Source organism: Nanorana parkeri, unplaced genomic scaffold, assembly GCF_000935625.1.
Source record: "Nanorana parkeri isolate BGI_ZX_2015 unplaced genomic scaffold, ASM93562v1 scaffold143, whole genome shotgun sequence".
Classification (NCBI taxonomy): Eukaryota; Metazoa; Chordata; class Amphibia; order Anura; family Dicroglossidae; genus Nanorana; species Nanorana parkeri.
Genome location: NW_017306411.1, coordinates 1,430,359 through 1,450,862, shown reverse-complemented (window position 1 = coordinate 1,450,862; position 20,504 = coordinate 1,430,359). Strand labels below are relative to the sequence as shown.

The 20,504-nt window shown below is 40.7% G+C and overlaps 1 protein-coding gene across 1 annotated transcript; it reads right to left on the bottom strand.

Moving 5' to 3' along the window:
- Positions 1-261: 261 nt before the first annotated feature.
- LOC108785109 (interleukin-1 receptor-like 1) lies at positions 262-20,097 on the bottom strand. Its single transcript, XM_018554118.1, has 5 exons — positions 19,992-20,097; positions 17,816-17,947; positions 3,968-4,111; positions 2,743-2,907; positions 262-650 (listed from the first exon to the last, which is right to left on the bottom strand). Exons 1-5 carry the CDS (start codon positions 20,095-20,097, stop codon positions 262-264), a joined length of 936 nt encoding a protein of 311 aa, XP_018409620.1.
- Between the last annotated feature and the right edge of the window lie 407 nt (positions 20,098-20,504).

Here is a 20,504-nt window from a genome sequence, read left to right as displayed (position 1 = left end):
ATGCACAGCAAGGGATTGCATAGATGTTAATAGGTCCTTTCATACTAGCAGGATTGTACCAGGGGGCAAGGCAATGCATCCTGGGTACAGCCATGTTGGGAGTGATAACAAATGTAAGAACTGAAACTTACAAGCATTAGATATCTCACATGTTTCCAAAATTTGGTATATAATATTTGGTATCAAATTATCATTTGTTTTGCCATTCCATCTCATTAATTTCACCCAGTGTGATTATGATCACCTTTAAACTATTGTTTATTAGGGCACTGTGGAGTCCAATTTGTTGATCATACTTACAGGCATTTGATATCTCACACGCTTCCAAAATTGACTATTTGGTGACAAAGTATCATTTGATTTGTCATCCCATTGGATGCTCCCTTTTTGATTCATGATGTACATAAGAGAGTCTTGCATTTCTGTGTTCTCATTCATTTTGCCCAGTGTGATTATGATCACCTTTAAACTACTGTATATTAGGGCACTGTAGAGTCCAATTTGTTGATCATACAGCGAATCCATACTTCTTGTTTCGGCATTAAGAACAATAATAAGCCTTCTGCTCTTCTCTATGTTGATTGCTGATGAACTGCTGACATCTATGAAGTAATAATTTGAAACCAATTTGTAAATATCTCTAATATTGACTATAAAGATGTGAATAAACATTGTGAGGTATACTCAAAAAAATGTAAAACTGTTGCAACATTTTGAAACATACGGAGCATTGGATATAGCAAATTATCCAATGCAGTGTTTTTGAAATGTTTTTGTTAAAACTATTATGTGGATTGGAAATGTATGTGCATCATATCCGAAGTGTTATTTTAAATGATAGAAACGAACTAAATCTAACTAATAGCTACCACAGTTAAAAAGGTGTTAATGAAACCACTTGTATAATATACATATTTATATAATATCTATAGTGCTCCTACTGAACTACCTACTTACCAGCCTAGTGTCCACCTATCCTGTGAATCCCTACATACAGTATATCAACAGATATATTATGTATAAATAGCAATCCACACAAAAACAATAAAAAGCCAGATCTTCGATTGGACTACAAAACAGTAAGCCCTATACAAATGGAATAATCCACACTAATGTGCTATAAAGTGTTATTGTGCTCAGTAAAAATAACAATATCAAAGTCCCTAAATCATAGTTTGTAGAACTACAGGGCTCAGCCTGTTTTCCCTATATGAAAAGGACTGTAATATAAAGTAGGGATGCACCGATATATCGGCCGCCGGAACATATCGGGCGAAAATTGCACTTTTGGCTAAATGCCGAAAGTGTAATTTTCCTGCCGATACATCAGCACATCCCTGTTTTCTTTCACAGAGCAGCGCCCAGCAGGGAGGAGAGAAAGTGACAGCTGGCCGAGCGCTGTGGGAGGAGAGCGCTGCGAGCGGCCGGTGTCTCTCATCCCACACCACTCAGCCGCCTATCATAGTCCGGCAGAGCGGTGTGGGGGCGGAGACAGCCCGCGCTGTCACAGGAGGCTGGGCTCTCCTCCCTGCTCCGCTCGATCAGCCTCCTGTGACAGCGTGTCAGAGAGGAGAGCGAGAGCAAACACTCAGCAATCAGTGATCGCTGAGTGTTTGTAGATAAATGAGGATCTAAATCGCCTCCTGTTCATTCATAATTGTGGTTATAGTAATCATACTATGTTATGAATGAACAGGAACAGTCAGTATAGAGGATTCCTGTTCATTGATAACAGGGGATACAGCAAAGGAGATTGGGGACTCTGTGTTCTCAATCTCTTGAGTAGATTTTGGTTCATTGTGTATTTTTTTATTGCTGTTTAAATATATAAATCTGTTAATATATGTGGGGGTTCACAGGAAAAGAGGGCATAGCAATCACCCAGCTATACGATAGGTGGAAGATTTATGAATCAGCCCCTTTGGTGTATATGTTCACTAGAAGCTCTGTAGATATTATATTAAGTATGTCCTTTAAGTAAAGCATGCTTTTCCTTGCTGTACTGAGGGCTAAAAAGCCCTCCTTGTCTCATGACACCGACAGAGCAAAGGGGAGAAGAGGTTGTGGAGACCAATCTAGCAGCCAGGTAGGACCAAGGCTCAGGTGAGTATATCTTTTTAATTCAGCCCCTAAACCAAAATGAGCACTTAACACTTGAAGTGTGGAGGTAGTCGCACTGCAAGGGTAAGTTTGTTAAATTCCCAGAGTTCTTCTTTAAAGCCAGAAACACTATTTTCAACTACTTGCTTTGGGCCTCCTTGTGCTTTGAGATGTTTCTGTGCCTCGTGTTTCCTTGTACTTTCCTCACCTCTGCACCTCTTAGCAGCTTTTTACTGTCAAATAGCCCATGATGAGGTTCTCACATACTCCTATGTAGGTAAAGTAAATTATCGTTGAAATATTCATGCTTGGCTGGCACGGACATATCTGGCTGCAGTGATGCCAAGGCCCATAACCCTTCATAGATTAAACTTCATGACATAGGTTGACCTTATTTGTAAGGCATACACATGGGACAAAAGGCAAGGAGCAATTCGGTCCATGTCTGCCCCATTATAATACCTTTAACAACTGACCTGGCCACCAAGCACATATACAATATGTATTAATGGCATTTTTAATAATGTTTTGTTAAATATATGAAGCATAGAATTCTCTTTGTATGACATCATCTAATAGAAAACTGTGTGTCAACAACAGCAACTGTAATAATAAGAACCCAGCACTGTGTGAGCACCTTACCTTCACCAGGCACTGCGTTTCTCCCAGGGACAAAAAGCCGAAATCCACATTTATTTTCCAGCACTTTAGGTAAAATGGTATTTACAAAATAATCTGCAGAGTTATCCGTGGAGTTTTCATAGCAAGTGCTTGGGTAGATCACATAAGCATCGTATTCTTTGCCATCTAAAAACACACGAACATGAATGTTAATTGAGCTGATATAGTAAAAATAATATCAGTGCTTTGGACTGCTTATTTAATAAGCATGAGTGTATAACTAAAATTGTGCTAAAAAACCCTCTCACATATGAAGCCAAATGGCAGAATTTAAAGTGGAACTCCAGGAATGTGAAAAATTAACCCTTGCAGTGGGGTTTATCCTCACAATCCAAGCTGCTAGACCGGTCCCCCAGCCTCTCCTCCCCACTGACATCATCATGTCTAATGCAGGTCCATTCACCTGCATTAGATCCTTACAGATCAGTGGACGCTGAGGGACATACACAGCCGGAGCGGAGGGGGAGAGAGATGAACACTGACTGCCCCAGGACAGAGGATCAGATAAGTATAGCCCCTCTGCAAGGGTTAATGTGTTAAATAACTTGAGTTCTTCTTTAAATGCAGATTGAAGCAATGAAAAAAATCCTTTCTTGTTAAGGCAAATCTAATCCATATCTGATATTTATAGATCTTTTTAATAGATTCTCCAAAAATTGTAAGGTCAAATAACTTGGGGAATTTAGTTGTGAGAGACTAATACCTGTAAACATGAAGCTCATGTCAATTCTGTTCCCTCTGGCAAAACTGTTGTTTAGTGAGTCTACCCATTACATTAAAGAGCCAATAGGGAGGTATGAAGGAGCAGTGCCAAGCTTGGCTTTTACAGGAACAGTTTGAATTGCCCAGATTTGTGATTTGCAAATAACTTCACCTTTCTCTACATCTACTAATCGTTTTAACATGATGTTTTAACACGAGGTAACTGCTGTGTGTGTATATAATATCATTTTTTACTGGGTTTTTTTCTCTTCATAATTTGCTCTGCTTGAACTACCTAGTATCCCAGCTAGCCCATTTTGAACTTTGTATGAGTATTTGATACCAGACAAAGTACAGTATATCAGTACATTACATAATCTAGATATTATAAGCTGAATTTATATTTTCTCATTCTGCATTGAGAGGCAGGATATTTACCACAAAATGTAATTCATAGAATTGGCTTGCTCAATGTCATACTTACCATTTCTGTAATGATATTTCTTGAAAATGTCTCGGCATAGTAGCACAAGATCAATTTTGTAACGTGTATATAACAAGAGTAATAAGCAACTTAAAGCTCCCAAGACAACAACCGAAAAAACTATAGGATCCATTCTGTTAGGTTCTGAAACATAAGGCAATTACATTATACCAAAAGCGAACCTTTACCCATATCTTTAAAATAACAACAAACACACCTTTAGAAATGTTTAGTAATGACAATCTACAAACACATACTTCTAGATAATTGTCGGCTTTGTATTCTTTGCATACCTTATTTCTCTTTTCCCTCCTCAGTCTTCTGACAGTGGCCATTTTTCCTAAGGGCAGATTACTAGATCTCCTTTTACTTCCTTAAATTCTGGCACATGTGACCATACACATCATCCCAGGGGAGGAGGAAATGCCTTCTTCTGAGATCTCCTGAGACTACAGATGAAATTTCCCAGCAATGCTTTGTTAATGACAAGGCAATCCCAGTGTACATTGCTTTGGGAAACTGAAGTAATTTTGCCCTTTCAAAGCAGGAAGTGAATGCTCTGCAAGTGTAAAGGTCTGCTTTAAGCTAATCATAAAAGCAAAATAGGATTTGCTGTTTACAAAGAAATGGCACCTCTACACAGAGACACAATGCAGCACAAGATATGGTAAGACCGTAATGGGGACAGATCAGCTGCAGGGAAACTACAGGCAATACTAGTAACCAGCTTTTGCCCTAGGTCTAAATACATACTAAATAGTGACTAGTTTACATGGTTTGTGTGAAGTATACAAAAAAAATATCACAGTGATTTCCAACTTTCTTTAAAAAAAAATACCCTCAGTTCTACTACCTCAGTTCCCGTGAAGTCACAAAAACAGAAAGTGTGCAAAATCTCTCCAACATGGGTACAAAAACAAATAAAACTTTTTTTTATTTTTTTTAAGTAGAGCGGGGAAGGGTAGAACCTCTGTAGGAGATAGATTTTATTGCTACAGCCTGAATGTAATCTTGCAAATCCTAAAATGTCAGTCTCTAGGAAATATTACAGTGTAATTTAATATCCTAATGCAATAGGTTATATGCTTAGCTCTCCTGATTACAGTTTTGGGACAGGTCCCTCTGGCACTGAAGGCAAAGATGCCAAAGCGTGCCCCCACCCAAATGTAGAAGAAATGCATACATTTTAACTAGCCCGGGGTCTTCAAAGGACCTCTGATAAGGCCCTGTCATAAATGGTCCGGTGTGCAGTTTTAGGAATACACTTCTGTGAGGCTAGGGTATTTATCTATACTGACCTACAGCTAAACTCCACAAAGTAAAGTTTCATTCATATTCCATAACTCCTACCATAATGGAGTTATCTTTCTAAAAGGAGGTTACACTTCAGCAAACCCACAACACACTACTTAGACATTTTGATTGGGTGGGACAGCCCTGTAGCACCTTGTCTTTGTGAGAAGAAAATGTAGTAGCACTAGCAGCTAGCAGCTCTCGTTTTGCAATAAGAACTATTAAAAGGAGAACTATGGGGTCAGTGTTTTTCCCCATAGTTCTCCTTAGGGTAATGGGAGGACACAAACTAGCGTCCTCCCGTTACCCTAAGCTCAGTATACCGCGAGCTACAGCTCGCGGTATACTGAGACGCCGCAGCCTGAGCGGATCACGACTTAGCTGACGGGATCTGCCCAGCTGCGTGAGTGACAGCTGGCTCTGCCTATCTAGAGGCAGAGCCAGCTGTACCCGCCCCCTCCCCCGTCCGTTCCGCAGATCGGAGCAGGAAGAGGGGAATCCAGCCCCTCCCCCTGTCCCCCTGTCACGGCAGAGAGCCGTGACAGGATCGAGAGGCGAGTGAACCCTGTATGTGTTCGCTCACCTCCCGATCTACTGAGCCGACCTGTGACAGTCTCATTGTCACAGGTCGGCTAGAACTATGAGGTGAGTGAAAAGCACTCACCTCATAGTTCTCCTTTAAGGAGTGCTAAGAGTCATTTATTGGGGCATGTGACTCTTGCAACATCAGATTGGACTTAGGCGGTTATTCACAAAGCTGCCAAAGGTAGCCAAGTGACTAACCCAGCCGAAGTGAGCTGAACCCTATTCGGCTATTTACTTCAGTCTTGTAAGGCTGATTTCCGCCGTACATGGGCTAAAATCAACCGTACATCATCTGCCATCGGTCAGCCGAACATGCTCTGCATGTTCAGCTAAGCCGAAGTGTAGAAGGAGTAAGACTCAGCCGCTCCAACATCTGGATTGGCTGTGCCGAAGCTCCGGCAGCTCCCTCGCTGCCGTTCGCCACTATTCTCATACACATTTAAAAAAAGGAAAAATTAAAAAAAATTAAAATATAAGAAATATATAAGAATATAATATATTATTATATTATATTTTTATATATAATATAAGAAAAGAAAACTGAACCGAAGGACAGAGGCAGCCGAAGCAAGCAGAAGGATCAGCCAAAGCTACAGCTGGATCCTTCGTCTCTTTAGTGAATAACCCCCTTAGTTTTCAAGTGATCTAAACTCTACACTATATCCAAGGCCAAATGTACTCTACTTAAGTATGTTTTCACTTCACCGTTTTATTTTTACTTTTGCATATGTTTGTTTTTTAAATATATTTTCTGTAAATATTTCTTGCAACATTTTTCTTTTCTTTTCATTAGACGATATTTAAAAATTATTGAGCTGAATCTCTGAAGACTCTAACTAGAAATTAGGAACTCTGAAAAGATACCAAATTGTAAACGTTGTTACATTCCTGTATGGACATTGCAGTGAGTGATACAGACTTTTAGGGTCAGAATTGCAACAGTGGATGCTATTAACAGTGCATGTTTGCATGAAAACATGTGGTGGTAGCTAATGTGTTTGCGTAGAAGGTTAACTGCTCAGTTGACCTGCCCCAGTGTCGTTCAGTCCCAGTCTGCTGTGCTTAGATTGTTTTCCAGTGAGCTGGAAAATCTCTGTGTAGGGTGAGGCTGAGAGTGTGTACACCACAATATTTTAAAATAACCAACTGTAGTGCTTGGCGCTTAGACTTTTCATTACTCTGCAGTAAGCAAGACTGTTGTTCTGTGAATTTAATTCCTGGCTTTAATTCTAGATGCCATCCTAGATAATAACTCAATATGAAGATAATTTATTAATTTATCAATGCACCAACACTGTTAAAATAATTAGGGTAATCAGGTATAAAAAAAAAAGATAATTTGATGATTGGATAGTTTTCCAAAATCTTACTAAATCAGGTTATTCACACTTACAATGTTACCTACCAATGTTCCCTTTTTTCCTAGACTATATAAATTCCTGGAAATACGGAGATAAGAAAAAACAATACCTATGAGTATTTCAGTGTATCAACTTAGTTTAAAGAGATCCTGAGCTCTGGAAACTGTGCCCAAAAAGCGCAAGCAGAGGGCAAAATACTAGTTACAAGTATTGCCTGTGGTCACCCTGTAGCTGCTTCTCCTCTCCTTATGAATAATGTACCATGCCTTGTTATGCACTGTTCCGCATGTCTCTGTGTGGTAGAGATCCTCATATCAGAGTGGTCTCCCTTATGGACTTATGGAGGCATAATCAAGCAAATGAATGAGAGGTTCAGCATGCACATATCCACAGAATTAAATAAGCAAAAGCAGGGAATTGATTGTCTGCTGGTCCTCAGGTACAGCTTGTTCTCTAGCAAGCAGCACAGTAGTGGCATCATCAAATCTCACTCCAAATCTTTTCAGACTAGAATTCAGAGGCAGCTGTGCCTTAAATGATCTCACACTGCAGATATACAGCTATGATGCTGCATGCAAAGGAATGCCAAAACACAAGAAGTGCACTGCAACTTTTAGGAGGAATTCCATACAATATACTTTTTCAGGGTACAGCTTAGACACAATTATTGTTTCTAGAGGTTCACTATAAGAAATTAACTTATTTTCCAGGTCCACTTTAAAAGGTAAATATGTCATCTTCTTCCTCTATAATGTCTTACCTGGAGGTTTTAAAATTCGTATTATTTCGTCCTTTCCTTTATTATTGTAGGCAATGCAACTATAATTAGACATATAATCATTGTTCTCCACTTTCAGAATAGTGAGATTCGTCTCAGTGTAAATTTCATATGAGGATATGCTGTAGGTTCTGAAAATAATCATTAGTTGATGGATATGTCTAACATATTGATAGTATCTTTTTTTTTTTTTATTCTGATTAAAATAAATCTTCACACTATCAATCTTCCATTTTATCTGTGCATCTTCTATTCCTTTATTTAGGGAGTGCTTGATCTCTAGATCCATAATTATTAGGTAATTAAAAAAATGTATTATTTAACATTATTACTATGTGATTAATGAAAGCTGTGTTGTGATTGATTAGTTTGGCTTACTGAACAGCACTCCTTTTTTTTTTAAATGTTGAAATTAAACTAAAACAAAAACAGCAAGTTGCTGCGCTTGGAGTAATTAGTGGTGCTAGACCAGCCGCAACAATGTGAGGTGGTGAACCCGTGTATATTTAGTGATGCTATTTTGTTGCCCTAGATATACCAATCTCAATATAAGGCCTCATTCACACACAACGCATCAAAATTGTATATTGCGTCTATGCGCGTATATATGAGCGTCTATGCACGTATATACGAGCATATATGCGTGCACTATATGCAATCCCAGAATGCATCACTCGTAATGGAATTTTTCATGTGCTGTACGCATGTGCGCGTAAATAGGCAGTAAACACACGTATGTGCGCGTAAATACGCAGAAATACGCTGCCCGGACGCATCTCTGTTCCATTCTGTTTTGCGCATATATACGCTACGCAAATATACAGCTCTATACGTGGCTATGTGTATGGAGCCATTTATTTGCATATGTTGCATATGGTACAATACACACGTAAGCGCGTATATGCGCGGCAGTGTGAATGAGGCCTATAGGTGTTGTAAATATCAACAGGTGTTCTACTCCAACATCCAACAACATGTGTTTTTATAGGAGATGTTTAAATATTATGCTGCACAGTGAGTAGTAATAATCAGCGTAAACTCTGATGTTATCCTTGATTTTTGATATATTTGTACACATTCACCTATTAGTTGAAATTAAACTGTCCACACTGCTGTTTGTGTACTCACTGTGGAGATCTCCTCTTATTTCCCGATCCAATGACAACACAGAAAGTGAAGTAAATCTTCCAAACAGGGACCAAAAAAAACTACAATGGAAATGTGACATAGGTTCCGCTTTTATTTACTTTTTCCCTTATTACATGGTCTTTGTCCCCAAAAGACAGAGTTGCACTTACTACCTGTTCCTGAGGCTACACAGAAGGCAAGAGGAAATCTCCTTAAAATGACACAGGCAGCAATAAAAGAAATCCTAGAGTTTCTAAGCCTTTCCCATTAAGTCTATGGGGTCTATTCACAAAGCTGCTGAGGGCAGCCGAGTGAATGACCGATCCGACCCGAAGTGCAGAAGGAGTTCAACTCAGCCCGATCCAACATCTGGATCGGCTGAGCCGAACCTCCAGCAGGCTTCTCACTACCTTTCGGGCTATTCTTAAAGATGCCAAACAGCAGTGAGTGAATAGCCGAATGCCGCTGGGCGGCATTCGGCTCGGCTGTTCTGCTCGGTCCCTCAGAGGGATCGAGCAGAACAGAAAAAGAGTGAAAAAAGTAAAAATAAGTAAATAGAAAACGATTGTGCAGTGACAGCTAGCTCCGCCCAATAGTTTCCTAAAGTTATTTCTTGCAGAACGCTTCTATTTCAGAAATAGTCTTGGGATGCATGCAGTGTGTATTCGAGATCTAGCTACAGACTTTCAATACTCATGTTTGGGGCCTTTAAATTGCATTCCAAAACCTCAGTCTTGTATTTCTGAAGAAGCTCAGTTTCTTCACCCACTGTAAAACATTAGCTTACAGGATATGGTGATAACTTATTTGGTCACAATCCTAAAACATGTTTAAAGTAACAGTACATCATAGCTGGATAACATTTTGTTTGCTTTTACAAGAAACACTTGGGGTGTATTTACAAACAAATGTGTCCTGCAAAACTCTGTGAATGTTCCTTGTGTGCAAATGGAGGCAAAATTGAACATTCTTACTATACTTTCTTTTCAAGTTGAATGTAATATTAGGAAAATACCACATTATTGCCACTAGCTAAGGAGCATAGAAAATTAGTATTTATTATGTTGCTACTCTGCTCCAACCACTGAAGATAATACATTTTTTACAAATATTATATTTGACTTTAAAAGAAAATCTACTAAGAATATTTGTTTTGTTTATAAATACACCCCTAGTTTCCCCCTTTTTTTACCTGATCTCCTCCAAGTTCTTTAGCTGAATCTCTCTACATGCATTCACTCCAGTGTTGGGTGTACATTATTGCTCTTAACCACCTGATAGTGACAACAGTGGACCATATGTCCACCTGTATGGGAATACCAGGTTTGTCTGGCAGAGGCTGCCTTTGGATGATGCACTAGGACCGCCAAAAGGCAGCCTCTGCCAGGCATCCCTGGTATCCCCATATAGGCGGCCCGTCTGCGATGGCCGTGCAGCTCAGAGCTGATGCACTTAGGTGACAGATAATGGCATACTGAGTCCAAGTCCCTTCCACTACCACAGCTCCTATTCACACTTCCCTGGCAGTAGTGACACCACTGAGAGGTAGCACATGTACCCCCCATGGGCAGCCTTAGTGAGCTGCCTGGGGCATAACTTTGGAAAAAAGTAAGGCAGGACATTACAGTGAAACTAAACTCAGGAGTTGAATCTTTAAAATGCATTCAAGGACCCTAACTATTAGGGAAAATGTAGCATATTTGAGTATCACTCTGTAGATCCTCAAATCATCTCTGAATTGCTGCTGACACTGTCCTACCTTCTGGAGGGTGGCTTTTGTTCCCCATATTCCCTATGTGTGTTGTAAGGTAGCCACTGCTCCAAGCTTGCTACTACAATCTCACATTTAATTTGATCATTTGTATTGAGATTGTAGTCCATCACGGGAGCTATTTTGTGGATTTGAGGATTTACAGCTGAGTGATACACAAATAAGATACATTTTTATTAATAGTTAAGGTATTTGAATACATTTTTAAGATTTACCTCCTGATTTTAGTGTCCCTTCAGCAGGAATGTCCTGGCAAGTGCGGGACAGTTAGCAAGTATGAATTGTAATTGTATGGGGACAAGTATTTGATCATTATAAACACAGGCTCTACTTCCAGGTTTGCAGTGCTACATGATAGATGTGCTTAACTGCTTCATCTGTCAATCAGCTGACTCATTACAAACAATGTACTCTCTCTGTGGCTGATTTTTAAAGTTGGTAAGCAGTTAGGAAGAGTCATTGCAGTAGATAATATACTCTGGTTTTGGTGGCTAATCTACAAATCTCTATTTTTGCTATGAAAGTCACACAAAAAATACTGCAAAAGTAAATCAAAATATATCTTGCTGAAAATATGCTATACCTTCTCTTTAAAGGACAAGTAAACTTTTTAGTAAATCAGAAATCATTTTTGTGAAAGCACTAACAATAGTATTCATATCTATCTGCATGAAATAGCCATTTCTTGTAAATTGATTTCAATTATGTAACATAACTGAGGCATAGCATTATTTTATTTAGTTTAGGATAGAGTGGGAAAGGTTAGACTCTTTATCAAGTTTTCTATACTGTCTGTGTGCACACTGGGGAGATTCACCCTCTCTTTTTTGTCTTAGTGACCATTGTTACCGAGACAGAAATTGTATAAAATCCATAATTTTGAGTTGTCACTAAAGCAAGAGGTAAGGAAAAGTCCTCAATGGTGACACCGGTTCAGGGGGCAACTTTCTAAAATGAGAATGCTGTTCACTTTTTTACAGAAATTTTCTCCCGTTTCCCATTGCATTTCCAGGACAGTAAGTGAAGGGACACAGATGGCAAAAAACTTGACAGGTGTTTGAATTCTTCCTTACTCTATATAGAACTAAAAAAAGTTTGACTTTACATATGATTTTAGTATTTTCAGTTATAATTTATCCATCGTGGTTTGTTAGGCAGCCACTTCAAACAGCTGCTCTTAATGCAACAAACATTAATATATGACATAACATACATTAACATGTACATTAAATGTACCACAATGTACTGCCCTGGAGTGAATGGGCCCTTACTAAAAACCCTTTGACACGCTTTAACTTGCTTACAAACTCCATAAGACAAACAATTTTAGCTTACCTTTTAAGTTCTCTAAATTTCCTGAATGTATTATTTATTCTGTTACCGTTCACCCTCCAAAAAAGGTCAAAATCACTCTTGCATGTAATGCAAACAAAGGCAGAACACAACATATTTACTGATGTACCTGTGAAATAGGGTTCAGAGAAAATTACATACTCCTTAATAGTATATCTGTATGTGGCTAAGGAAAAGGGTTTGTTGATAGCAGGCTTTATAGATATGTGAAAGAAAAGCACTTTGAAGGCCCATTCAGATCTGTGAGTCGAGCTAACAAATTGCACCCCCAAAGCACATACCCTGTGCAAAGACACTTGCAGTTTAGTGCATTGGAACCCTCCGTGTGAACCATATAAGTGATGTGGTGCACTGCTTTGAAAAAAATAGTGCAGGTAGGTTTTTCCTGTGTCGATGTGCATTGACCACCCATTCATAATAAATGGCTGCCTCAACATGCAAAAATTGTAGAATTCATTATTATTATTAATAATAATAATATTATACAGGATTTATATAGCACCAACAGTTTGCATAGTGGCTTACAATATAAGCAAGACATTAGAATCACAATACAATTCAAGACGAGCTGGTAAGAAGGACCCTGCCCATGAGAGCTTAAAATCTAAAAAGGGAGGGGCAAGTGATACATGAGGAGGTAGCTGTGTGGTGATGCATTGTTTGAGAAAGTGATAGTTCAGTGGTTAGTTTGAGGCTGAAGAGATGTGTCTTTTTGGATTACCAAGGCAGTCAGAGTAGGAGATAGATGGACAGGTTGGGGTAATGGGTTTAAGAGGATGGGAGAGACTCTAGAGAAGTCCTGGAGGCGAGCACAGGAGGAGTTGAAGAGGGAGCTAGAGAGCAGAAGGTCTTTGGAAGAGCGGAGGGGACGGTTAGGGTGATACTTTGAGAAAAGTTTTTAATATATAGCGGGGGGCAGAGTTGTGGATGGCTTTGTAAGTGGTTGTTAATATTTTACATTTTATCCTTTGGGCGACTGGAAGCCAGTGGAGAGATTGGCAGAGGGGGGTTGCAGACACTGGGAGGTTGGTTAGGTGGATGAGTCTAGCAGCAGTATTCATGATAGACTGAAGGTGAGATAGCCTAAGTAGAGTTGCAATAGTCAAGACGAGAGATAACAACTGAGTGGATGAGTAACTTTGTGGTTTCATTGGTGAGGAAGGGGGCGTATTTTAGAGATGTTACAAAGGTGAAGTTGGCAGGATTTGGATAGTGATTGGATGTGGGGCAGAAAGGTGAAGTTCGAGTCAAGGATGACACCTAGCAGCGTGGCATGGGAGGAGGGATGGATAGTTGTGTTATCAAACTCAATGGAAAAGTTGGGGGAAGGTGCACAAGCGGGAGGAAATATGAGCTCAGTTTTTGAAAGATTGAGTTTTAAGAAGTGTTGTGACATCCAGACTGATATGTCAGTTAATAAATTAGTGATACGCAAGGACACTGAAGGGGTGAGTCGTGGAGTGCAAAGATACATTTGAGTGTCATCGGCATAGAGATGGTATTGGAAGCCATGTGAGGTTTAGATAGAGAAGAGAAGGGTTCCAAGGATAGAGCCTTGGGGGGACCCCTACAGAAAGAGGAAGAGGAGCGGAGGAGTTAGGTTTGTAGGTGACACTAAGGGGTTGATTTACTAACCTTATAAACACACCACGAATGTGTATACACCTCTGCAGTGTGTTCCCTCCCAGCATGATCTTTGGGTGGAATCTAAACACCTTTGTAATGTGTACACACCCAGCAGGTGTGTTGTGCAAAGCCCTGAAGGAATTCCAAGGTGATGTTGGGTAAATTAGCTCTATGTTGTGTTGCTTGCGTTGATGAATGCAAGGAATGTAAATGCATGAGCTAACCATTTTTGTCTAAACTGTGAAGCAGCATTATATATGCATCATGTGCATGATTTTTCCATATATGGCATTAGTGGAAATATGCTTTTAGAGACTTTTTGGTTGATAAATACGTTTTGCTGTGTGAAAATCACACACACCTGGTGTGTGTGTGTGTTTAGGTTAGTAAATCACCCCCTAAGTGTCACTAAGGAGCGCTTAGATAGATAGGAGGAGAACCATGAGAGAGCAGTCTTGTAGGCCAAGCGAGTGGAGTTTTTTTAGGAATAGTGGGTGGGCAACTGTGTCAAAAGCAGAAGAAAGGTCTAATAGCAAAAGTAAGGAGTAGTGGCCATTGTTTTTAGAAGTTAGTAAGTCGTAAGTAAGTTTTAGGAGGGTGATTTCAGTGGAGTGTTGGGGGCAAAAGCCGGACTGTAAGGGGTCGAGGAGGTTGTTATCAGTGAGGTTGTACATAAGCCCTTCTAGGAGTTTGGAGGTGAATGGGAGTAAGGAGATTGATCTGAGATTGTTACGTTTGGTGGGGTCCAGTGAGGGTTTTTTGGGTAATGGGGTGACGAGGGCATGTTTTAGAGAGGAGGGAAAGATGCCAGTAGAGAGCGAAAGAAAATGTGAGTAAAGGAGTGTAGGATAGAGTAAGATGGTGGCCGGAGTTGTGGTGAGGGAATAGGGTCCAGGAGGCAAGTGGTGAGGCAAGTAATGTGCATGCATTAGTACAACAGATAATCTGAAATGGCCCTTACTAATTGTAGTAATAATAATACAAATAATTTATTATTATTTATATAAACTTTTATAATATCCTTAATTATTATTTTATATACAATGTTACTGATAGGAATAGAGACCCAACGGTGCAGCAAGGTAGAGTGCGGAGCTCACATCGCTGGAGGAGAGCAAACTAGAAGGTAAGTCTACCATAATGTGCAAGCATGCTGTGCATAAGTACAGATTATATCAACTGCTCTGGGGACACACTGTGGAAATGGCAAGATTAACAGTGTGTGAAGCTGGAAATCCAGACATATGGCACTGTCAAAGAGAAGCTCTACATCAATACCTGGAATGAAGATGTCAGGTAAATTAAAGAGCAGAGAGGTTTATCTTATAGTAACTGTCTTTCAATGACAAGTGTACTTTCATATACTCACCTACTTCTGCCACTATGGTGTCATTAAAGCGCCCATGAATACGTGGATATGGGACTATAGATTTCTCTGTAGGTAATTAAAATAGAATAGTTTCAAAGTGAATGTAAAGCAAATATATACATACAGGTGTAGACAGCTTTTTACTAAATCACAGTTAATGCAAATTAGCAAACATTTTAACATATCCATGCATTGTTTTGGTAAAAAAAAAAAGAAAAAATCCTTGCATATCATATGTTTAGCACAAGAAATACATGTCCAGGACAAATTTAAGGTGTCTGAGACATTTTTCACTTCAAAGTTTTTTTACCAGTGGTTTCTTTATCATGACTCACATAAAACATAAATATTACATATTTAAAACATGCATTATTTTATCAAGATTAGAAGATTTGACCAGAATATCTGCCTTTAACTTCTGTCCAAGTTAAAATCAAGCCACAGCCTCATTGGTCAGTAGAAGCTCTTGCTATTGTCATTTGAAAGACAAGGGTCAAAATTTTGCACCAGAAGTAGGTGAAGCTTAATCCTTACATGAAGAGAAGTCAATACCCTATATATAGTCGAGGCTTAGGATCAAGGAGACTCCGCCTCGGGTTATAAAGACCAATTTGATGACCAACACAAATATGTGTAGGCACTACAATGTACCTGCTCTTCAGCAGTGTTATCTTTCTAGGCCCATCATCAGAGGAAAGTCGAGACATTGCTGAGCTCTCCTTCTGAAAATACTATTGGTCTGGTTGTCATGCTGACCATCTTGCTTCAACCCTTTCAATCACTAATCCAAAACAAACATACAGATAAAGACTTCTGACTTTTCGCTGATTTTTTAAATCTTAATTTAGGCTGGCATGGGCAAGTGAAAGAGGTCTACTGCCATGTACAATAAACATAAAAGGTGCAATGATTTTGGATTTTGTTGTGTTGTTCTATTATGCAAATAGGGAACCATTCCTTCCACTGACCACTGACATCATTCCGACCGCTGACACCAGGGCATTTATAGTAATGACTGATGGAGAGGCAATTATTACTCCCACTGACCACTGACCTAGTATTTTTTAATTCTAATGAACACCAACGTAGGGTCATTTTTTACTCACACTGATGCAGGGGCATTTATTATGCACAACGATGCTGAGGCATGTTTTATTCCCACTGACCAGTGGATCTGAGGTATTTGTTATGCACACTGACCTAAGCTTCCTGCAGATTCAGCTGGTCCCCTGAGCACTAGCCTGATATCCTGTTTCAGGGTGGCTCTTTCCCCTTGCAGGGTCCTATGGAGCTACACCTGTGTGTGCTAGTAAGCTATGTGTGTCTCCACAAACACACAGACACTTTAAGACAATCCACTCCCATGCTCCCAACTTCCCCCTCCTCCTTAATCCCTTCTCTAAGCTAGTAGATGGATTGCTGCTGGAGGCTGCTCAGTCTCTTGTGATCTTGCACTGGACAGGAAGTTCAGGGAAGCTTATCTGAGAGACTTGGAGCCAGCTCTTTGGAACCATGATAACTGTGTTTGGGTAAAAAGTTTGAAGAAATACTTTGCTGTGCAATGTATATAAGTTTGATCTGGATTCATGATTTCAAAAAAAAGTTTAAGAGTTTATTATTACTTTAAATTCAGAATATTCCAGTTTGACATCAACAGTACTGCCACTGCTAACCTCAGTTTTTCAACAACAGTTAGAAAATGAACATTTAGAGGGTTATTCACAAAGCTGCCAAAGGATCAACCCGTAGCTTCGGCTGATCCTTCGGCCAGCTTCGGTTACGGGAGCCCTTCGGTTCAGTAGACTTTATCCCGTACAGCTCCCGAAGGAATATGCTTCGGCTCAACTGAGCCGAGGTGAAAGCCAAAGCGGGCCGGCCACGGCTGGCTCCGGCCACTTGCAATGACAGATCAGCATCCCCTGGTTACTGGGTAACCAGGGGACGCTGATCTGTCATTACGATGAGGACTCTGCGAGCCGGCTCTTTCGCTCCCTCAGCCTCAGATGTCGGCTCCATCTTGACAGCAGCAGCAGCACCTCTCCACTTCCTCCAGCTCCTCAGCTCTGCTGTGTGGCTGCCTGTGAGTGTGGGCTCCTGACGATGAGAGCTCAGCAGAGCCGGCTTTAATATTACCGCCGGCTCCGCCAAGCTCTCATTGTAATGAAAGCTGGTCCTGCCAATAGAAAACAGTTGGGCGGAGCTAGCTGTTTTCTAATTTTTTTTCAACTTTTTTAACTGGTTTTCTATTCTACTCGGTACCACGGAGGTACCGAGCAGAATAGCCGAGCCGAATACGCTTCGGCAGCTTTGTGAATAACCCTCTTAGTTTCCATAGGCAAAATCTTTATTTTTTCTTTATACTAGTGTTTGAAAATAAGCAGTACAATTAAAAACAGGGTCAGCTCTAAAAAGAAAGATATTATTGACTTTGCCAATGTTTAAGCAGTGATTTTATTAATCTATCCACAATGAGCATGCTAAAAAAGAGAGGATTGTGCAGAATTCAGAGAAAGAGGGACTGTCCCTATTAGCTATAAAGCTGAGAGATGATAACTTGTATTATAATACACAGAAAAATATATACCTGACACTCTAACCGGTATATTCCGGGTAGCATTGTACGGCTTTCCATTATACATATATGTAAAACTGCAGGTGTAGGTTCCAGAATCTGATTTGCTGATATCACTGATATAAAGCATAGTGTCATGCTGTCCTTGAAGAAGTTTACACTCCTATGTTAAAAAAACATAAACCAGTGTATTGTTAACATGCACACATGAAATACTGTGAAGCTTTGTAGGGCTTCACAATAAGGGTTTGTCCACACCAGCAGCTATGCTCAACCACAGTGTCCAGACAGTGCTCATGCACTTGATTGAGCTGCATCCCACTGTTTTTCTTTTGTTGTTGTTGTTGTGAGTGACATTTCATTAAATTCTTTGGGCTTTGAATGCCACACTTTTTTTAAGTGCACATCACCATAACGTGGTGGTGTGAACTGCGCCCACCCATGACAAGGCAAATTGCCTTGTCTTGCATTCGGACTATGCTTTAAAAAACGTCCAGCACAGCCCGAACGCATATGGTGTGAATGGGCCCGAAAACATACAATAAGTGTGGTATTATAGTGCACTGTAATTTGTCATTAACCTGATATTGTGGAAGTTTACCTGTTTGCATTGCAGGGAGGTATTCCTGAACACACAGAAGGCTGAATGCTACTTCTGTAGGCTCATGTACAGAAACTCTGAACTATCAACGTGTTAGGACATGTTTTACTTACCAACTAAGCTAAGTAAAAATTAGCTTTGTCAAGTGAACATTCTATACTTTAGTTCAAAAAGTAAAAAAAAAGTTAAATAAACCATTAAAAATACATTTTAATTTTTTTTAAAAACTGAATTTTTTGATAAGGGCAACGTTGCTGTTTTTTTTTTTGCTTTATACTATTGTTTGAAAATAATGTGGTAATTTACAGTGTGGGGATCATTCTTACTAAGGCAAACATATGTAGATTCTTGGAATGTAGTATTATACGAACAGACCGCACTATCCAGAGAATTCCAATACTTCAGACTTTATTGAAATTCACAGCAAATCCAGTATAACAGTGAATAAAAGTGTATACAGCACCAAATGCCAGCACTGCACACCCCCAACCAACTACAAGCAACAGGTGTACTTTTATTCACTTTTATACTGGATTTGCTGTGAATTTCAATCAAGTCTGAAGTATTGGAATTCTCTGGATAGTGCGGTCTGTTCGTATACTACTACATTCCAAGGTGGAGACGCACCTATTGGACCAGCACCTGGGGAGTACTGATGGTGGCTAAGGAATTGGAGCTGTGAGATTTCCTTTGGCTCTACATATGTACATCCTTCTTACTAAAGCAGTGCATTCTAAATATTCTAAAAACGTTATAGTTTATTCATATATTTATATGGTTTCCTATATCCAATGTCAAGCAGAGGTAATCATGGGCAGAATAATGTAGTTTCAAAAGAGAGATAGCTAGGAGCTATGATATATGATGTATCATTGTTGCTGTCATTGAATGCTCAGTAAGTTAGATTAAGCATATGGCATGATGTCAGTGGTGTATTCTGGTTTGGGTCTGCCCTAGGCAAGGCAAAACTGGGGCGCCCCCCTCCCCCACTAAATTTACCCCACCCCTTCCTGTTTAATACTTTTTGCGTAACCTGCCAGCCGCTGGATAAAGTGCACATGCTGTATCCAGCTTTTGACATGTTCCGCTATTAGCGTAGCAGGAAAGCTGTGGTCTCAGGGCGGCGGTGCAGGATCTGTTGTGGGCTCTGCAGGGTCTCAGGGGGGCTTTGCAGGATTTGTGGTGAGCTCTGCGAGGTCTATGGTGGGCAGAGCACACAAAAGATCCTGCACAGCCCCCCTGAGGCCCTGCAGTCTGCAGGATCTTAGGGGGGCTGTGCAGGATCTTTTGTGTGCTCTGCCCACCATAGACCTCGCAGAGCTCACCACAAATCCTGCAAAGCCCCCCTGAGACCCGGCAAAGCCCCCAACAGATCCTCCAGAGACTCCCTGAGACCCTGCAGTCTGCCGGATCTCAGGGAGGCTGTGCAGGATCTGTGGTGGGCTTTGCAGAGCCCCCTACGGATCCTGTAAAGCCCCCCACAGATTCTGCAAAGCCCACCAAAAGGTATTGCACAGCCCACCTTCGACTCTTTGGTGGGCTGTGCAGAACCTATGCTGGGCCCTGCCAGCACAGTCATCCTCCTACCTAGCACGGTAAACCCAGCCCGAGCCTCGGCGACGCCTCCCGCCTCCTCCATCGCGGTCTCTGCTCTTGCCTCCTCCGTTGCAGTCTTCAGCCCCGCCTCTTCCATCTCCGCCCCATCTCCCCTGTCTCTGCCCCCTGCTGCTCCGTCTCCTCAGTCTTCACCCTGCCTCTTACATCTCCGCCCCATCTCCTCTATCTCCAACCCCTGCCTCCTGCCACTCCGTTCCCCGTCTTCCCCGCCCGCCGCTTCCTCCCCAATAACATTAGGCAGCCAGGCTGCCGGTTTCTGTGCAGCCCGGCTGCCTAAATGTTTTGGGGGGCTGCATTTTTGCCACCCCCCTGGAATCTGCTGCCCGAGGCAAACGCCTTGTTTGTCTCACGGCAGGTACGCCCCTGCCTGACGTATAATAAAAAAAATAGTAAAAAAAGATGTGACAAAGCTGATCTGTATCTAAAAATAATGCACTGGCTTCTTTGTAATAGTATTTCTGTTTTGTATTTGCTATGGTACCT

Bases quoted from the DNA above. Each gene is read 5' to 3' on its own strand.
- LOC108785109 (XM_018554118.1), bottom strand. From the start codon at position 20,097: ATGGAAGAGGCGGGGCTGAAGACTGCAACGGAGGAGGCAAGAGCAGAG. The intron at 2,908-3,967 runs GTAAGTATGACA...GTGTGTTTTTAG, and splicing joins GAAATATCATTACAGAAATG to ATGGCAAAGAATACGATGCT. The intron at 651-2,742 runs GTAAGGTGCTCA...ACATCTTTATAG, and splicing joins AAACGCAGTGCCTGGTGAAG to TCAATATTAGAGATATTTAC.